The sequence below is a fragment of the Otolemur garnettii genome, unplaced genomic scaffold, assembly GCF_000181295.1.
Source record: "Otolemur garnettii isolate 467f Iridium unplaced genomic scaffold, OtoGar3 scaffold00020, whole genome shotgun sequence".
NCBI classification, from domain to species: Eukaryota; Metazoa; Chordata; class Mammalia; order Primates; family Galagidae; genus Otolemur; species Otolemur garnettii.
The window spans coordinates 3,633,216-3,650,772 of record NW_003852415.1 but is presented as its reverse complement, the minus strand read 5'-3'; the positions used below and the strand labels follow the sequence as shown (position 1 = coordinate 3,650,772).

At 44.0% G+C, this 17,557-nt stretch overlaps 1 protein-coding gene across 2 annotated transcripts in view; it reads right to left on the bottom strand.

The window, feature by feature from the left end:
* Window positions 1-10,244, bottom strand: part of CIPC (CLOCK interacting pacemaker) — a 21,063-nt gene extending 10,819 nt beyond the window's left edge. Inside the window, exons 1-2 of one of the 2 annotated variants that reach the window (XM_023511551.1) lie at window positions 10,042-10,244; window positions 2,573-2,760 (exon numbers count right to left, since the gene is read on the bottom strand). In XM_023511551.1, the coding sequence (XP_023367319.1) occupies window positions 2,573-2,708 (136 nt within the window). In that variant the 5' untranslated portion in view covers window positions 2,709-2,760; window positions 10,042-10,244. Of the gene's footprint in view, window positions 1-2,572; window positions 2,761-9,678; window positions 9,939-10,041 lie in introns of those variants that run through there. The other variant, XM_023511552.1, reaches the window with a different exon arrangement.
* Window positions 10,245-17,557: the final 7,313 nt, after the last annotated feature.

Sequence of the window (17,557 nt, the reverse complement as noted above, 5' to 3'; positions counted from 1 at the left end):
ACTTCCCTTAATTTCTAAGCTTCTAGAAGGTATGAAAAACAGACAAAGAGCAAACATGATATTAAAGCAATATTTCCCAAACCTGTCTGATTACACACCAGAGACACTTGTTTAAAAAAAACACACAAGGCTTGGCATCTGCGGCTCAAGTGGCTAAGGCGCCAGCCACATACACCTAAGGTGGCGGGTTCGAATCCAGCCCAGGCCCGCCAAACAACAATGATGGCTGCAACTAAAAAACATAGCCAGGTGTTGTGGTGGGCACCTGTGGTCCTAGCTACTTGGGAGGCTGAGGCAGGAGACTCACTTGAGCCCAGGAGTTGGAGGTTGCTGTGAGCTGTGATGCCATCGCACTCTACCCAGGGGAAGAGCTTGAGGCACTGGCTCAAAAAAAACAAAACAAAACACAAAAACCCATACCCTGAAGCCCTTCTCAAAACCATTGATAGAATCTTCAGGAGAGGGGTCTGGGGATCAGTATTTTTATTTTTTGAGACAGAGTCTTACTCTGCTACCCAAGCTAGAGTGCCATGGTGTCATGGTTGCTCACAGCAATCTCAAACTACTGGTTTCAAATGATCCTCCTGCCTTAGCCTTCTGAGTGGCTGGGACTGTAGGCACTCATCAGAATTCCCAGCTAAGTCTCCTATTTTTAGTACAGATGGGGTTTCACTCTTGCTCAGGCTGGTCTCACACTCCTGAGCTCAGGCAATCCACCCACCTCAGCCTCCCAGAGTGCTAGGGTTATGGGCATGAGCCACCAGGCCAGGTGTATTTTTTGTATTTTTAACAAATTCTTCAGGTGAGCTGTGGGAAGCAGACAGACTGATCTCTATGGGGCACCTCAATCCAGAGTAAAGCAAGGTGGGGCATCTCTGGGGGCTCCTTATCAAGACCAGGGAGAGATGACAGGAACAGGGAGGCACCCAGACAGGGTAAAGTCATTAAGACCATCCTGCTGCCTTATGAATTCCTGATTAGCGGTTAGATTAGGGAAGTTGGTTTGTCTGCCCTGGGAGACAAAACTTGTTTTCCCCTTCCCCTAGTCTAGGTGCATTTATTGGCCCTTGTTGATAATTCACTACCCTATGTTCCTGATTACCCTGTGGTTGCCTTTTACCCAATCTTCCTGGGGGCTTGAGATTTCTTTTAATTCTGTTTTGACACTTTTGCATTTTGCATGTGCTTTGTCTTAGAGATCAATAAAAGGTTTCTGAGGAGTCAGAGGGGTGCTGCATTGCCTCAATCTGCCACTTGGCATGGGAGTTAATGTACGTCTCTCCAGGAAATCCCAGGCAACCCAGACTTTATACATTATGTTGGTTCTTCAGCATCCTCTCCCCTATCCACTCCCAATCCAGGTTGGAACCCTGACAGTGAGCATTATGAGCTAAGTTTGGGCAACAGTGTTAAGCAACAGAGAAGAAAAGCCCAAAGGGCTACAGGTCAGCCCACCCTTCCCTGGACAGAGCAACTAATTCCTCTTAATCTAATCCCTTGGTCGGTCCTCTGTTCCTCTCTGAGCAACAGTCTATTTATAATTTGGCTTCTCATGCAGCATGCCTGCTGGGAGAAAATACACCAGTCTAAGGGGGAAGAGTTCTACTTTCTAACAGCTGCATTTCTCACTATAAATTAACAAATCAACAAAAATGATCAATTAGTCTCTGTGAGTTTAGATGATACAAATCTTCCCCTACCTAGTTCTACTCTCAGGATGTGAACTCTATCAGAATCACTTGCCATCACCCCTCTAAATCCTTAGGCCAAAACTGCTGGTGCTGGAACCATTCAGGCTAGTACCCTCAAACCTGGAAATGAAAAGAGCCTCAACACAAAATTAAAAGATTCAGTGGGTATGCGCCTAGCCCTTTCAGCTAAGGTTTTAAGACAAATTTGTAAGGAAAACTGTTCTATTTTCTTGTCTCTAATAGATACTTGAGTTTAGAATTGGGCCAGGTGGCTCACTGTCCAAATGCAAAATGCACAGAGAGCAGATTGTTGGGCAGGGGGAGTCGGGGACATTTTTAAACACAGCAAAATTATTTCCTTAGCAAATAAGCTATCTTAAATTATGTATAGCATTACTTTTATTTAACTAACAGCCTTTCAAATCTGTTACATGGTAACAACATGCAATAGTACTTTTTTCCTACAGTATAACAATTACTATGAAAAAGGAATTAAAACAACAAAATCATGAGTAGTTTTTTTTTTCTTTTTTTTGGCCAGGACTGGGTTTGAACCTGCCACCTCTGGTATACAGGGCTGGTGCCCTACTCCTTGAGCCACAGGCGACGCCCAAAATTTATTTCTTCCAGTAATCACCTGTAACAGTTAGAAATGAATTTGACCAGCTAAGTTGAAAAAATATGTCAAATCATTTTAGTCCCACGATGACTTTGATGGGTACTCTGTCATGTAGCATCAGATTTACCATTGTAAGACACCAAGATAGTTATTTCTCCTGTATGTGAAAACGTTCCATCCTTATCACACAAATGAGTTTTAGGGATGAAATTTTTCAGGCAAATCACTCATTAAATTGTGGAAGGAATAAGATATTTTTAACCTGAAAATCCAGAGTCCTTATCCGATTCAGCAGCAGCCATGCCGAGTTGACGAGCCACCTTTTTCATCTCTGTGCCTTTGCCTAGTTTGGCCGAGAGTCTTCTGGGGCTTTCTCTGCTTGGGTTTTTCCTCTCCATGTTTTACTGGGCTAGAGGCAGATTCATTGGTACTTTTTTCATCTGCATTGCCCTATGAAAAACAACAATTACATAAGAAGTCATTGCCTGGAGGGCTGAAACAGGTGATTCAAACAGTGAATAAAAGGAAGGGCAAAGAACACTGACCTCACCCACTTCGGCTATACTTTCTCAGAGATGTCAGTTAACAAAAGCTTCTAGTTTACTAAACAGAATGGTTTCCACCCAAAAAGGGATTCACAGTCCTCTGGCTGCCCTGTAAATCCATTACAAATTCAAGGCACACAAACCACATTCAGCATAAGCTTTGTGAACGGCTAACAAAGGCACATTTGATTAGGCTTTTTAGAATGGGTAACCAACTCAACTCTAAGAGGGAAAAGGGAAAGCGGAAAGGAGAAACACCAGGAGGCTTGCTTTCTTGCTTTCCCTTCCTGGCACACATTTGTAGGCTCACGACCTATTACCCCCTTCCACAGTGTATAGTTTTTCAAATCAACCTTTAAGTTCTGTGGATGAAGTACCGAATAAAGTAAAAGCAACTCCTTATATACGCATGCTATTTTTTGTATTTAAAAAATACTTTATTATATACATAATAAAGTGTTTATACATAGTATAAAAGTCCATAACTATTGCTATTTATGTTATCTCACTTGAGTCTCACAGGGTCCTCCCCAGTTGCTATTCTGTTTTACAGAGGAGGAAGTTGAGGCTTGGATAAGTTACATTTAGTTACTTAATATTTATCAAGTGCCCACTGTAAAACAGGCATGTGCGAGGATGAGGTACAGTGCAAAGACAGACATGGTCAATTCCTTTCTGGAGCTTAGGATCTAGAGAGAGAGAGAGAGAGAGACAGACAGACAGACAGATAAGCACTCACAGCCAATGACTGATAAGAGCTATGAAGGGAGGGGCTCAGAGTCTGAGGAACTGAGGAAGTGCCATGTAGCTGGGATCTGGAGGATGAATGGTTAGGAGTCAGGCAGGTGAAAGATGGTGAGTGGGGTATGCAAGTGTGTCCCAGGCAGAGGGAAGGAGCCAAGGGAGGAAGGAGCCTGGCACACCCAAAGAGCTGAAAGGCCAGAGCACGGTGCAGAGGGTACAGAATGCCATGCACTGATGCTACAAGGGACAGAAAGGCAGTGCCTGGGAATCCCTGCTGGAAAGAGGTGGATATGAACTTACAGGATTTTAACCAAAAGAGTTAAAATCTGACATAATCAGATTTGCATTTTAAAAGCAGTTTGGATGCCACACTAAGAGTAAAGTAGAAAGAGGCATTGTGACTGTGGAGAGTGGCTCTGAGATTGTTCAGAAGCTGTCATCGCATCGTGAACTAAGGCGGTGGCTGTAGAGATGCCCAGAAATGAAACGTGGAGCACCATCCACCCGATGGGACCTAGCCATTGTATAAGGGAATAGAGATAGTGGTACCATTTTCTAAGTTGGAGAGCTCAAGAAGACCACAGAAAGGAATTGGGTAGGGTGGGGCAGGGTGGCATGGCTCAGCTAGCTCAGTTTGGTCATGAAGATACAGAAGAATCTACAGGCCATCCAAGTGTAGATGCTCAGTAGGCAGTCACATGGAAGACTAGAGCCCAGGAAAGAGCCTAGATTTGCTCCAGTGACACACAGCTAGTCCAGAGCAGACCCGCACCTACACTAACAGTGCAAGGATGAAACAAATCGGCCCTTCAAAGGACTGGTCAAGGCTGAGAATACTTCAGATACTTTAACAAGGCCATGTTGAGTTACCAAGGAATGGCAACTGTAAGGCCAGTATGATAAGAACACAAAGGATACTTCAGGGATAAAGAGAACCAAGCCAACAAGGAAAACAAAAACAATGCAACTGGGCAGAAGTAAAAGCAAAGCCTGGTGATGTTTTATTTCACAATCCACTCATGACTCTATCCTGTTGTCCTTCTGAGTGCAGAGAAACACAACCCCCTGCTAAACAGCACTGCAACTGGAATACCCTTAAGTGCTAATCCTGGAGATTTATGCTAATACAAGAACATCAACGTTGTAGTAAAGAACACCAATTACCCAAGAAGCAGAAGGATTCAAAATAAAACTGAAGCAAGGAAGCTTATAAGCGTCCTTGAGCAACCCTCTTGCTGATCCTTTTATATACAATAGAAGTAGACTAAAGGGAAGACAAACGGAACTGAATGAGAGTGATATTTTTTTTTTTGAGACAAGAGTCTCACTTTGTCACCTTGGGCAGAGTGCCATGGCGTCCTAGCTCACAGCAACCTCAAACTCTTGGGCTCAAGAGATCCACTTGCCTCAGCCTCCTGAGTAGCTGGGATTACAGGTACCTACCACAACACCTAGCTATTTTTTTTAGTAGAGACAGAGTCTTGCTCTTGCTCTGGCTGGCCTCTTGAGCTCAGGCAATCCACCTACCTCAACCTCCCATAGTGCTGGCCCAGAGTGAATTTTAATACAATTCCAAGTAAAAATCATCTTGCCCCATGTCTAACTCATTTAAAGGAACTGGTTTCTCCCTTCAACTCGTCAAATCAACCGCTCTTTCTACAAGTCACAAAAGATAAACAAAGGCGCTTCACATCTTGCAAAGCACTACCTAAAATCCATGTCTCTTGGATGGCTATTAAGTCTGACAGCATGGACAACCCACTTTAAAAAGTAGACTAAAATGTAAAGCTGTATCTTTAATTAAATTGGGAACTTTTGTATGAAGCCCAACAAATGTGCACAATGTAATTTTCGTAAAATAATAATGGTCCAAAAGGGAATAGGAGCCTTCTCCAAAATGCAAGTAGATGTAGCTTGTGGATGGGTGGATGGGCATTCAGACTAACTCAAGTCTGACCAGGTTGTTGATTTAGATTAGGAAAGTAGCTCATGTTAGTTACAACTAATTAAGAACTTTACGAAGTTTCACATCTTACTAAACAAAATTATTTTTATAGATATTTTAGATAAAGCATCCCAATTCAGTCTTCTACAATTTTTGTGATAAGGCAATGAAAAAAGTCTTGCTGTTGTTATTAAAGTGTAGCCAACTGATGTACAGGAAATACACATGAATTTATTTCACCTTATTAAGAGTCTCCAAGACAATATTGATCATGGACTCAAAATACTACAATGTTGATAAACTGGTTGTTGGGACCCAGAAAATGATTTCCCAAAGTATGGTGCTTTGGCATGCTAAGTCCTCTGACCTGAAGAACACTGGAAGGTTCTCAGAAGCAAGGTCTCTTCTGACCTCCTGTACTTCCTTCTGCTTCCCATTCTCCCCTAATGCAGACCATACAAAGTCTGATAATTAAATTTGCACAGTTATCGCTGTGTGCTTACATTGGCAGCACTGTGTGAACAACTTGGGAAGGTGGTTTCATAACCTTGATATATCAGTGTGTCTCACAGCTGTGCTCATGTCATGTGGTAGTGTCTTGCTGAGTGGCATTCATTATTGTTTGGGGTGTTTTTGTGTGCCATTGTAAGAATGTCACAGCTTGAATTACAGCAAGGAACAAACATTCGTAAATTTCTTGTTAAACACTGTAAGAATGGAAGTGAAATCAGGAACATGTTAGTCTAAGTTTATGGGGATAATGCCATGAAGAAAATGGTAGTGTACAATTGGATTAAACATTTTCCAAGGGGAGAGAAAGTATCCCTGATGAGAAGTCAGAGTGGCCAATAACAAGCAGAACTGATGAAAATATTACAAAAATTCATCAAATTGTGTATCAAAATCATCTGCTAACTGTGAGAAGTACCATAGACCAAGTAAGCATCCATAGAGAAACAGGAAAATCTTAACTTAAAATCTTGGCCAACAACTCATGGCTCTTGAATCACAACAATGTACCAGCTTACATGGCACTGTCTGTGATGGAGTTTTTAGCCAATAAACAAATAACTGTATTGGAACTCCCTCCTTACTCACTTTATCTGGTCCCCAATAATTTTTTTCATTACCTGAAGATAAAGGAAATACTGAAAAGAAGATGTTTTGATGACATTCAGGACATCAAGGGTAATATGATAAAAGCTTCAGTGGCCATTTCAGAAAAAGAATTCCAAAATTGCTTTGAAGGGTAGACTAGGTGCTGGCATTGATGCATAGCATCCAAGGAGGAGTACTTTGAAGTTAACTATAGTGATATTCAGCAACGAGGTATGTAGTGCTTTTTCTAGGATGAGTTCATGAACTGAACTGTCAGGCCTCACAGAAACTAGATTTCCTCTTTCCCAATGAAGGTCATAGAGACTTTAATCTTCCCTGCCTTTCACTATAAGAGCTAACCATACCGACCTGTCTTGTCTGATAGAGGATCATCAAGGCCCTTACTCTAGAATAGGTCCTGCCACATACAAAGAAGGAAGAAATGTTACACAACCATACCCTTTTTATCCAACAGTATTTCTACATAGCCATCCATTCTTCATTGAACCTAAGCATAAAAACAAACAATTTCTCCTGAGTTTTGGGGTCTTAATTTCTGAAGGCTCTTATGTTACATAAAACTTTGATTAAATAAAACTATCATGTTGGAGCTGGGCACAGTGGCATACATCTATAATCCCAACTAGTCAGGAGTCTGAGACCTGGGGAATACTTGAGCCAGGAGTTCAAGACCAGCCTGGGCAATATACTGAGACTCCATCTCCTAGGAAAATTTAAAAACAAAAAGAAAGGAAATAACCTCATGTTTTTCTCTTGCTAACCTATTTTTTGTTAGGTTACACAAAAGTCAAGATAAGTGTCAGCCTTAACCCTTAAAATAGGTGAAGCAAGGTATCAGACCTTTCCATTCCTAATGCTTAAATGGAAAAGAATAAAGTTTTAGATTCTGGGGAGTTGGTGACAGTTGAAAATAAAGCATTCATAATCATCTTTACAATGATAAGTTGACTATTTTAGATGTGAAAAATATTAAAAATATAAAAGGTTCTGTCCTGGGTGAAGTTCTCTTTAAGCAGAAAGCCCTAGCCTCCCAGCTAGGGAGGCTCCTCTGAGATGGAGAATGAAGGGTTACATCCCTCCCCAACCTCCCTCTCCTGGAAGTGGGCTGAGGGAGTCAATTAGCCACCAACAATACAGCTACTCACATGCAGCACCCTAAGCAGCTTTGGACAGGAGAGAAGCAAACAGAGTGATGGCATTTACTATAGGTCTCTCAAACCCAGGGCCATGCTAACAACAAAGTCTGACAACCTCAAGAAGCTGCTTGATTTTTTTTCTCCTTGGTATTGTTTTACAATAAAGTTAAATGTTCACACACGGACTAGCTGAAATTGGGTTACTAAGCTCTTACCCACTGTATCATCTCTCAGCTTCCTGGCACAAACTGGAAGTCACTAACATTGCCTTACAAACATCTCAGACTTCATGTATTTTACTCTCTATTAAAAGGACTAAATTAAGCTCCCAAACTGTCAGAAGTGACCCTAATTAAGCCTCTTATGCATGTGTATGTAACACATTGTCCAAAAGTTTCCCAGAGTTTACACTAAAACTGATAATGAAAATGAATCAAGAAATATATAGGTTTATATAAATAGATACATTTCTAGCAAGTGCTCCAAAGCCCTTGGCTCTTACTTCTATTTTTGCACTTCTTACATTAGAGTCTAATTATTTGTTTGTCTCAACCACATGGGTTGTTTTTCATCTTTGCAACCTCAGCCCCTAACAATGAACATGTGAGGTATTCAACAGAATAACAAATTCCAGCAAATCTCTGTCCTGCTGAGTCTCCCTGACAGCTCTAGCAGCTTGGCTGTCACAGAAATACCTGAACAGCTTGAAGGTCAAGATTCTATATTTCCAAACACCATGGTCACCGCAAGATCTAACCTCCAGATCTGATCCCATGCAGAAAACGGATACCTAACCTATTCCTTACGCTAAGATGAAACCTCAGGGACAAATCCACTACCCAAATTAAAGGTCAGTCTAATCACAAACAATCTCTGTGGAGATCTGCACTTACGATAAAAAGGAGATCCAAGGGTTACAAGGAAAGAATCTGAAATGCTGCTTTCAGATCTCTCCTTTTATAGATTCTTGGCAAGTTTCCTGAGAGCTCAAGTTCCCTTTAAAATGTGTCACGTGTATACCATGCATGCCTGGACAAAGGTGTTAGGTGAAAGCCCAAGCAGAAGCTTCAATACAATGAAGTGATAAGGCCACAGAAAGAAAACCATGAGTAATTCCTGTTAGAATTATAAACATGTTGCTAGGCTCTTTCTGAAGTTATTTTCTTTGGGTTTGCATATTCAGAAACACCATTCAGAGAGACTGTGTTACTTCAGCAGTGGAAAAACCCCATCTACCTAAATCTCTAATACTCATCCTCCCTTTCACATTCATTCCCATTCTCCAACTTGGCTGAAAATTCTTGTCACAGAACCTGAAACTCAATTCTATCCAATTTTCTATGTTTGGGACCAGGTATGGCTCTCTCCATCTGCACCTTTCAGAGAGGAGATCAGATTAGGGAACTTTCTCAGATCCCCTGCTGCAAAGAGTTCGCAGTAACAGTGCCCACCTACCCATTCACACCAACCCACGTTGCATCTGTGCCAGACAGCATGTGCACCCTCTAGGCATCCACCAACCTGCCAGTTCAGCAGGGCAGAACTGGGCAGACCCTAGTACTGTGCTGTGACTGGCATGCCACCAGCTTCCAGGGCAAACGTCCAGGCAGTGCCTACTGCCAGAACTTGTGCAATAACAGGGAGCCTGGCTCCGGCCTGTGCCCGGATCAGAGCTCCCCACAACCCACCCATTAACTAGTAACTCCCTACGTGGCAGTGCCCACTCTCTCCCTCAAACCACTACCCTAGGCTTCAAGCCTAGCAAGCGGCCGCCCAGAATAACCAGCAAAGTGGGTAAAAGCAAGTCTCTGAAAAAAGCACACCTGTGCCCCAGGCCCTGTTAGGGTCTCCAGACCCTTATCCAGTTCTGCCCACTCACCTGCCCATCCCCTGGCCCTCTGCTCACCGCTCTCTCCACTGCCGGACGCCGGGCTGGCTGTTAGCCCCAGGGCTGGACCAGGGCCCACCTGCCCTAACAGAGTCACCCCACTTGCTCCTCAGAGAAGCCTCCTCCTCACCCGCGATTCCCTCTCCCACGCAGACCCCGCCTCTCACGGCAACACCAACTAAACAGGGAGGGACACACCGCCCCCTTTTCCCACCATTTGTCCCCAGTCCTCCTAAAGTCCCGGTTGTCTTTCTTCCTACTTCGCTCCCCTTCCCTCTCTTCGCTGCTCCCACCTCCTTTCCCACGCTCCGTGCCCAATTGCCCTCCCCGCGGGGCCAGCCCTCCCTTTCTCACCTAAGGCCGGGGTCGCCGCTCCACGACCAAGCCCGTGGGTCAGGTGGCGCATGCGCCAGCCCAGCCCCACGACTCCATGACAACCCGTCGTCGCCCGGCCTCTCGCTATCAGCCCCCCGCTTCCCGCCCCTTCCTCCCCCCACCCCCCGCCTTCAGACGGCTTTCACCACCCACGTGACCAGACTCGGACGACTCAGCACCATGGAGACTGCCCGCCGTTTTCCTAGACTGGCCCTTGGAGACTTACCGTTCCTCCGCCCCCGCCGGAAGGCGAGGCCGGGGCGGGGCGGGGCGGTCGCTAGGAGGCGCGCGCTGTCGCGGAGGGCGGACGTCTCTATGGTTGGTTCCTGAGGGCCCAGCCGCCATTTTGTACGCGGTGCCCTGAGCAATGAGCGGCTCGGGCACGGTTTCGGGGCGGGGTTTCGAGCAGGCGGGGTGGGCGGGATTCTCTGGGGGGCGCGGGGGAAGTACTCTCGTGGTGTTCGCTGGCGCGGCGCGGTGACGGGTGGGGGCGGGACGGGTGACGTTGGGCCTGCACGCGAGTCCCCGGCGCGGTGTCCGCGTGACGGGAGCGCTCTCAGCCTCCCGGCGTTTTTGCTAAGCCTTTCGCAAGGTTTTTTTTGCGTTCGGGTCCACCCTCCGGACTCTGCCTCTAGAGGCAGAGACGCAATGAGTTATTTTAGTTGGATGATTACATGTCACTTGATGTTTGACTCACTGTGTCCCGGGCAACTTCTCGAGATTTTTCTCAGGTCAGCTCTTTGTGAAGTTTCACTGTGAGGACACGTGTAACAGCGAAAGGAAAAAGGGGGTTGGGCTTGAGTCAAAGTTGTGAAGCATTAAATGAGTGAGAGTTACTTAGATTAAAGAATTCTTTGAGACGGGCGTTATGGCAGGTGCCTGTAGTCCCAGCTACAATGGGAGGCTGAGGCAAGAGAATCACTTAAGCCCAGGAGTTGGAGGTTGCTGTGAGCTGTGACGGCACGGCACTCTACCAAGGGCCACATAGGGAGACTCTGTCTCAAAAAAACAAAACAACAAAATAAGGAATTATTTTGGGGGGGTGAAAAAGAGGACCCGAGCTCTCAGAGTTTAAAGATTGCTGACAGGGTGAGGCAGATTTTGGAGCTGCGCTGTAACTCATTGAAATTATGTGAAAATTTTACTTTGTCAGTTGTACTAGGCACATTTCTGGAGCCCAATAATCATTGGACGAGGCGGATTATAGCACATTAACAGCCTCGCAGAAGGTTATATTGGCCAGCGTTGATCTAGATGATGTGGAATTGTTTTATATTGCTAATCCAAGCATTTTCAAGCGCTACTAAATCATGGTTAATCACCTTAGTCCTCCAGAAACAGATAATTCTAATGTATTACTGGGTACAAGTGTACTTACTAGATAAGCTCTACTAGCAATGATTGAATGCCTACAACATGTGAGGCTTTTGTTTGGGGACTGGAGAGAATAAAAAAAAATAGTTATTACATAGTTGCGAGCCTGGAAGCTTTACATCCACTCTCTTATCGTTCCCATACAAATTTATGACACAGTATTATAAAGAGTTTTTGCTCATGGGAACGCAACTAAGCCCCAGCTTTTACTTCTGAAGCCATATTGCCTCTGCGGAGGGGTAGGGAGCTGGGATTTTCTTTATTTTTTTGAGAAGGAGTCTCACTCTGTAGGGTAGAGTGCTGTCGTGTCATAGCTCACAGCAACCTCAAACTCTGGGGTTCAAGTGATCCTCCTGCCTCAGCCTCCCATGTAGCTGGGACTACAGGCACCCATAAAGCCTGGCTAGTTCTTTTTTTAGAGACAGGGTCTGGCTCTTGGTCATGCTGGTCTCCCGACTCCCAAGAACTCCACCCCCCCTTGGCCTCCTAGAGTGCTGGGATTACAGGTATTAGCCACTGGGCTCAGTTTGTCTTCTTTTTTTAAAACTAAATTTTATTTTTTTAATCGACAGTTGTACATATTCCTGGTGCATAGTGATGTAATTAGCATATCCATCATCTCAGCCTAATTACCCCTTTTTGAAGTAAAATAAAACAGTCTCTGCCTTCAGATATAGGAAATAAAACATACTCAAATAAGCCGTATGGGAGAGAATGGGGTAAATACCAGAAGCTTCTGAACAAGACCTAATTAATGAAATCTTTTTGGCCAGGCTTAGTGGCTCTCGCCTGTAATCCCAGCACTCTGGGAGGCTGAGGTGGGTGGGTTGCCTGAGATCACAGGTTCTAGACCTGCCTGAGCCAGAGCAAGACCTCATCTCTAAAAATAGCCAGGCATTGTGGTGGATGCCTGTAGTGCCAGCTACTTGGGAAGCTGAGGTAAGAGGATTGCTTGAGCCCTGGAGTTTGAGGTTGCTGTGAGCTGTGATGCCATGGCACTCTACTGTCAAGGACAACAAAGTAAGACTCTGTTTCCAAAAAAAAAAAAAAAAATCAATCTGGGTTTTGTTTGTGGTTGGAGGAAGAAGAGACCAGCAGATAAAACATTAAGAAGGATAAAGTTAGATTTATAATAATGGAAGTGGGTGAAAGCATCAAAAAACACCAGACAAAAAAGAACGAAATAAAAGCATGAGGGACAGCCTTATCATGGTCCTACAAAGGGGCAAATAAGTGAAACTTCCCTGATTTTACCTAGATCATGAGCAGACAGTACTGAGTACATGAGTACTGTTTGAATAATTTGAACTTCAAAAACAAGTTTTGTAATGGAACCAAATGAATCAGGCCAATTTAATAATAGGCCTTATTTTTATGACCACTGTATGGTTCTATATAGTTAGATGTATAGAATAAGTAATTCATGACAATAGTGCATATTTTTGTATACCTAAAACTACCATAAAAAAATTTTCTTGTTAATTTTCCAGTGTTTGCAAATCAGCGTTTCTGCTAACAGTTTCCTAGTATCACGAGTTCTTTCATTTTTACTCTCTTTATTCTTGGTTAGGGTAAGGTCCCTATGCTGGAAAGTGGGTTTTGAAGCACTGTTTCTTCTTTCTGTAGGGTCCTTTCCAATTGGAGTCCTCTGAAGTACCATTGTGGGTCAAGACTCATTTTGTCACAACCACTGCCAGCAGGGGGAGACGTGCTCCCCTTAAATGCTCCATTTAGGGATTTATAAATGTTTCTTTTTCCGTTCTACTCTCTTCTTCATTATTACCTGCTCTGTCCATGTGAGGATTTGAGCTTTTAATCCTGCATAGAATACCTTGAAGAGTTTTATTTGAAGATATGTAAAATTATGTACTGTAAAACAAATATAATTGTTTAACAGATATTTTAAGATCTAAAACTAAATTTAGACTGGACATGGTGATTCACACTCTGGGACACAGAAGTGAGCAGATTCCTTGATCTCAGGAGTTTGAGGTCAGCTTGAGCAAGAGCGAGACCCCATCTCTACTAAAAAAAAAAAAAAATTTTTGGTGGACATTGTGGCAGGCACCTGTAGTCCCAGCCACTCAGAAGGCTGAGGCAAGAGGACCACTTGAACTCAGGAGTTTGAGGTTGCTGTGAGCGAGGCTGAGGATATGGCAGTCCAGCCCGGGTGACAGAGCAAGACTTTGTCTTGAAAAAATAAATGGGCTTGGTGCCTGTGGCTCAAGTGGCTAAGGCGCCAGCCTCATACAACTAAGGTGGTGGGTTTGAATCCAGCCTGGGCCCGCCAAACAACAATCATGGCTGCAACAAAAAATAGCCAGGCATTGTGGCAGGCGCCTGTGGTCCCAGCTACTTGGGAGGCGAAGGCAGGAGACTCGCTTGATCCCAGGAGTTGGAGGTTGCTGTTCAGCTGTGATGCCACAGCACTCTGCCCAGGGGAACAACTTGAGGCTCTGTCTCAAAAAAAAATAAAATAAATAAAATAAATGAATAAAATTGAATTTGAAATTGTCATTTTAAATTTATTTAAAAGCAATTAAAATGGTGTAATAGGAAACAATAGAAGTATTCAAAAGATGTCATTTCAAATCCTAGCTCCTATCAATATCATTTTATAAAAGGGGGCATTTCACCATCCTTCCCATATACACAGGAAGGAAGATAAGATGTAATCTCACAATTTAAAAATCGGTTTCAGCTTTACGAAAAACTTACTGCATTCTTATTTTTCCAGTTTTGCTGAGGACTGTTAAAAGCCTTACTGTAAGGACTGACATCAGTTCTTGCACTGATATTTGGGTACCATTGATTTCATTTTCTTAAGCCTCAGTTTGGCCATCTGTGAAATAGTTATTCTCTAGTTTAAATCTAGCATCTAGCATTATTGGTGCTGACCCCTTCATAGACTTTATATAAAGAGTATTTTATGGGGTGTTAAGTGTATGTATGCTCCAGAGTTTCAGAGTCATGGGTCAGTGAGGAGCTCCAGCCTGTACAGGTCCCAGGTGGCAGAGTCAGTCACAGGCCAACGATAGAGGGATGTATGACCTGTTTTCCCTTAGCAGTAAGGTGACAAGGCCTCCACTGGCCAGGCTGGTTCTTGGCTTATATTCTTAGGGAGTATCTGGAAGGACAGGAATACTAAAAGGCTATAGTCAGGCTAATATTAATATATAGAGATAGATTTGATTTTAGAGGCCAATGGAAATCCCTCCCAAATGGATCTTCATCTTCTTGCTGGTACCTGAAATTCTAGTAAATATAATTGCTTGACGCCCAAATACTCAGGAACCCAAGACAAATTATTTCATAACTAACACAGAGAACTTACTGTCTGCCAGATACAGTCTTAAGTGACTTGGCCAGATTTATTCATTTAATCCTCCCATGGTCTTATGAGATGGGTGTAGTATCATTATTTTCCTTTTATAGAGCAAGAAACTTAAGATTCAGAGGCCATGTCACTTGTCAAGGTCGCTAGTAGTAAGTGGTGGAGCCAGGATTTGAATTCCAGAGTCCTCGCTTATAGCCACTTTGCTCAGTAGCCTCTGTGCTACAGTGGAAATGGATAATACCATACCTTTTCTTGCCGTGCTAAGGAGGCCAGTGGGAACCCAGAAGCACTGGGCACTTGTGTGGGAAGGTACCAGGAATGGAGGCTGGGCACCATACGGGCACACCTTGCAGAAAACAACTCCAGCAAGCTGTCTTTTTCTTTTCAGTTTGCACATGGTGCAGGTATCCACCCATCTTCCCAAACTATTTAGAAGCTGTTAGACTCCCCTGTCTAGAATCTTTTAGTGGACAATAAAAGTGTCTTCTCCCCCCCACTGAATATGAAATCTTTGATTTAAACTCACCCAGAAAGCTGTTCACTTGCCTCTTTGTGTAGCACCATTTGAGTTTTGGCTTGTAGCTTCTCCTTGGGCTTCATACCTTGCCTCATAGACTTCCCTCCCTTCCATAAACAGCCTTCAGATCCCAGCTGGGTTTACCTGCATGGGCTTGACAAGTCAGGGAACGAGAACCGCCATAGCAGAAAGCCAAATGGAATTGGGGCCAGTAAGAGGAAGCTGGCTTCAAAGTTCAAAATCAGGAGTAGCTGCCACACAGAAATTAACTATTCACAAAACTGAGCACGTTTAGTCTCTTGTAGTTTGATTTAGACTGTTTTGCATTGTATTTTCTTGAATACCTGTCTGTCTCCCCCACTGGAATCTAAGCTCCTTAAGGGCTGGCTTTATACCTAATGGTTTTCTCCCATAAAGCAAATCCTACATGGTAGTTGTTCAACTAACTTGCTATCAGTGGGACCCAACCTTCTGGAACATTTAACAGTGGGCTCAAACATCACTGACGGGACTCCAGAGAAAGAAAAGACACCACCAAGTAGCGGAGTGAGTAGCTTCCAGAGCCACAGCTGCAAGGGCACACTGGTACTCTCATTTAGTCAGTTCCCTGCCATGCTCTGCCCTTTCTCACCCCTGGGCCTTCTGCACACAACTGTGTGTGGCCACTGGGGTGGGGAAAGGGGGAATGAAGAGAGCTGCTAACGCCCACAGATTTTTCTCCTTGTTCATATCTAAAGCCTCTCTTGTTTTTCTTAACATGAAAAGAGGAGAAACATTTCTATTCTGATATTTTCTCAAGAATGCCCTTGAATCTTCTATAACATTTGATTTGGCTCATGGCTGACTCTGTTTGGAATTCCATGAGGAAGCTGACAAAACCTGGTAGTTAGTAGAGATGACTGAGGTAGTGGCTATACTTTGCAGAGACATGCCCAAGAACTTTGCACACCAGCACTCCTCTCCAGCCCCAGGGAGACAGGCCTGGTCCTCAGGGTTGTCCGGCTGGGCTTGTTTAAGTCAGCATCACACCAGGTTGGATAAACAGGCACCAGATGATGGATTGAAGCCATGCCCAGTGTGTCAAAACTACCTGATTGATAATCTCAATTCAGAATCTGCTTTCTCCCCAACTGATTACCTGATCTCAGAGTCTAAGACTTAGAGGGTCTTAGCCTGATATTTAGGGTAGGAATGGGGTATATATTCTTTTTTCTTTTTCTTTTTTTTTTTGAGACAGAGCCTCAAGCTGTCCTCCTGGGTAGAGTGCCATGGCTTCACTGCTCACAGCAACCTCCAATTCCTGGGCTCAAGCAAGTCTCCTGCCTCAGCCTCCCAAGTAGCTGGGACCACAGGTGCCTGCCACAACACCTGGCTATTTTTTGGTTGCAGCCGTCATTGTTGTTTGATGGGTCCGGGCTGGATTCGAACTCGCCACCTTAGGTGTATGTGGCTGGCGCCTTAGCCACTTGAACCACAGGCACTGAGCCTATATTCTATTTTAAATGGGGGATCCTTTCAAAAATTCAAGTGAAAAAGATGAGCCCACTTAGCTTTCCAAATTTGATGTGGGATTTTAAAGTTCTCTTTTCTTGCTTAGTGTTAGGGAAGCTTTTAGAAATTTCTCAATTTTTCTTCAGTGCTTTATCATGTTTTTACCATTTTAAAGACAGCAGTGTCAATACCTACAGTGGAATGGTGTCTTTATAAGGCAGCTCATTTGCCTACACTGTCCAACCTTTTTTTTTTCTCCACTGCACATTGGCAGAATAAGAGTTGCCTTTGGGCCGCACATTAAACACACACACTTAATAAAGCTGATTAGCCAAAATAAGATCCATGCATACTTTTTGTGATATCTAACATCACAGATAAAAAAAGGTCTTCACAAAATCAGCATGTAGCCCATGGCGGGCAGGTTGGACACTCCTGGTCTGTGGTGTCTTGGAAATCACTTGCAAACAAATTACTAACAGCGTTTTCCTACAGTGTAAAAATAGTGTGGTTGGGCGACGCCTGTGGCTCAGTGGTTGGGCGCCAGCCCCGTATATGGAAGGTGGCAGGTTCGAACCCGGCCCTGGCCAGCTAAAATAGCAATGACAACTGCAACAAAAAATAGCTGGGCATTGTGGCGGGCACCTCTAATCCTAGCTACTTGGGAGGCGGAGACAAGAATCACTTAAGCCCAAGAGTTTCAGATTGCTGTGAGCTGTGATGCTATGGCACTCTACTGAGGGCGACAAAGTGAGACTCTGTCTCAAAAAAAAAAA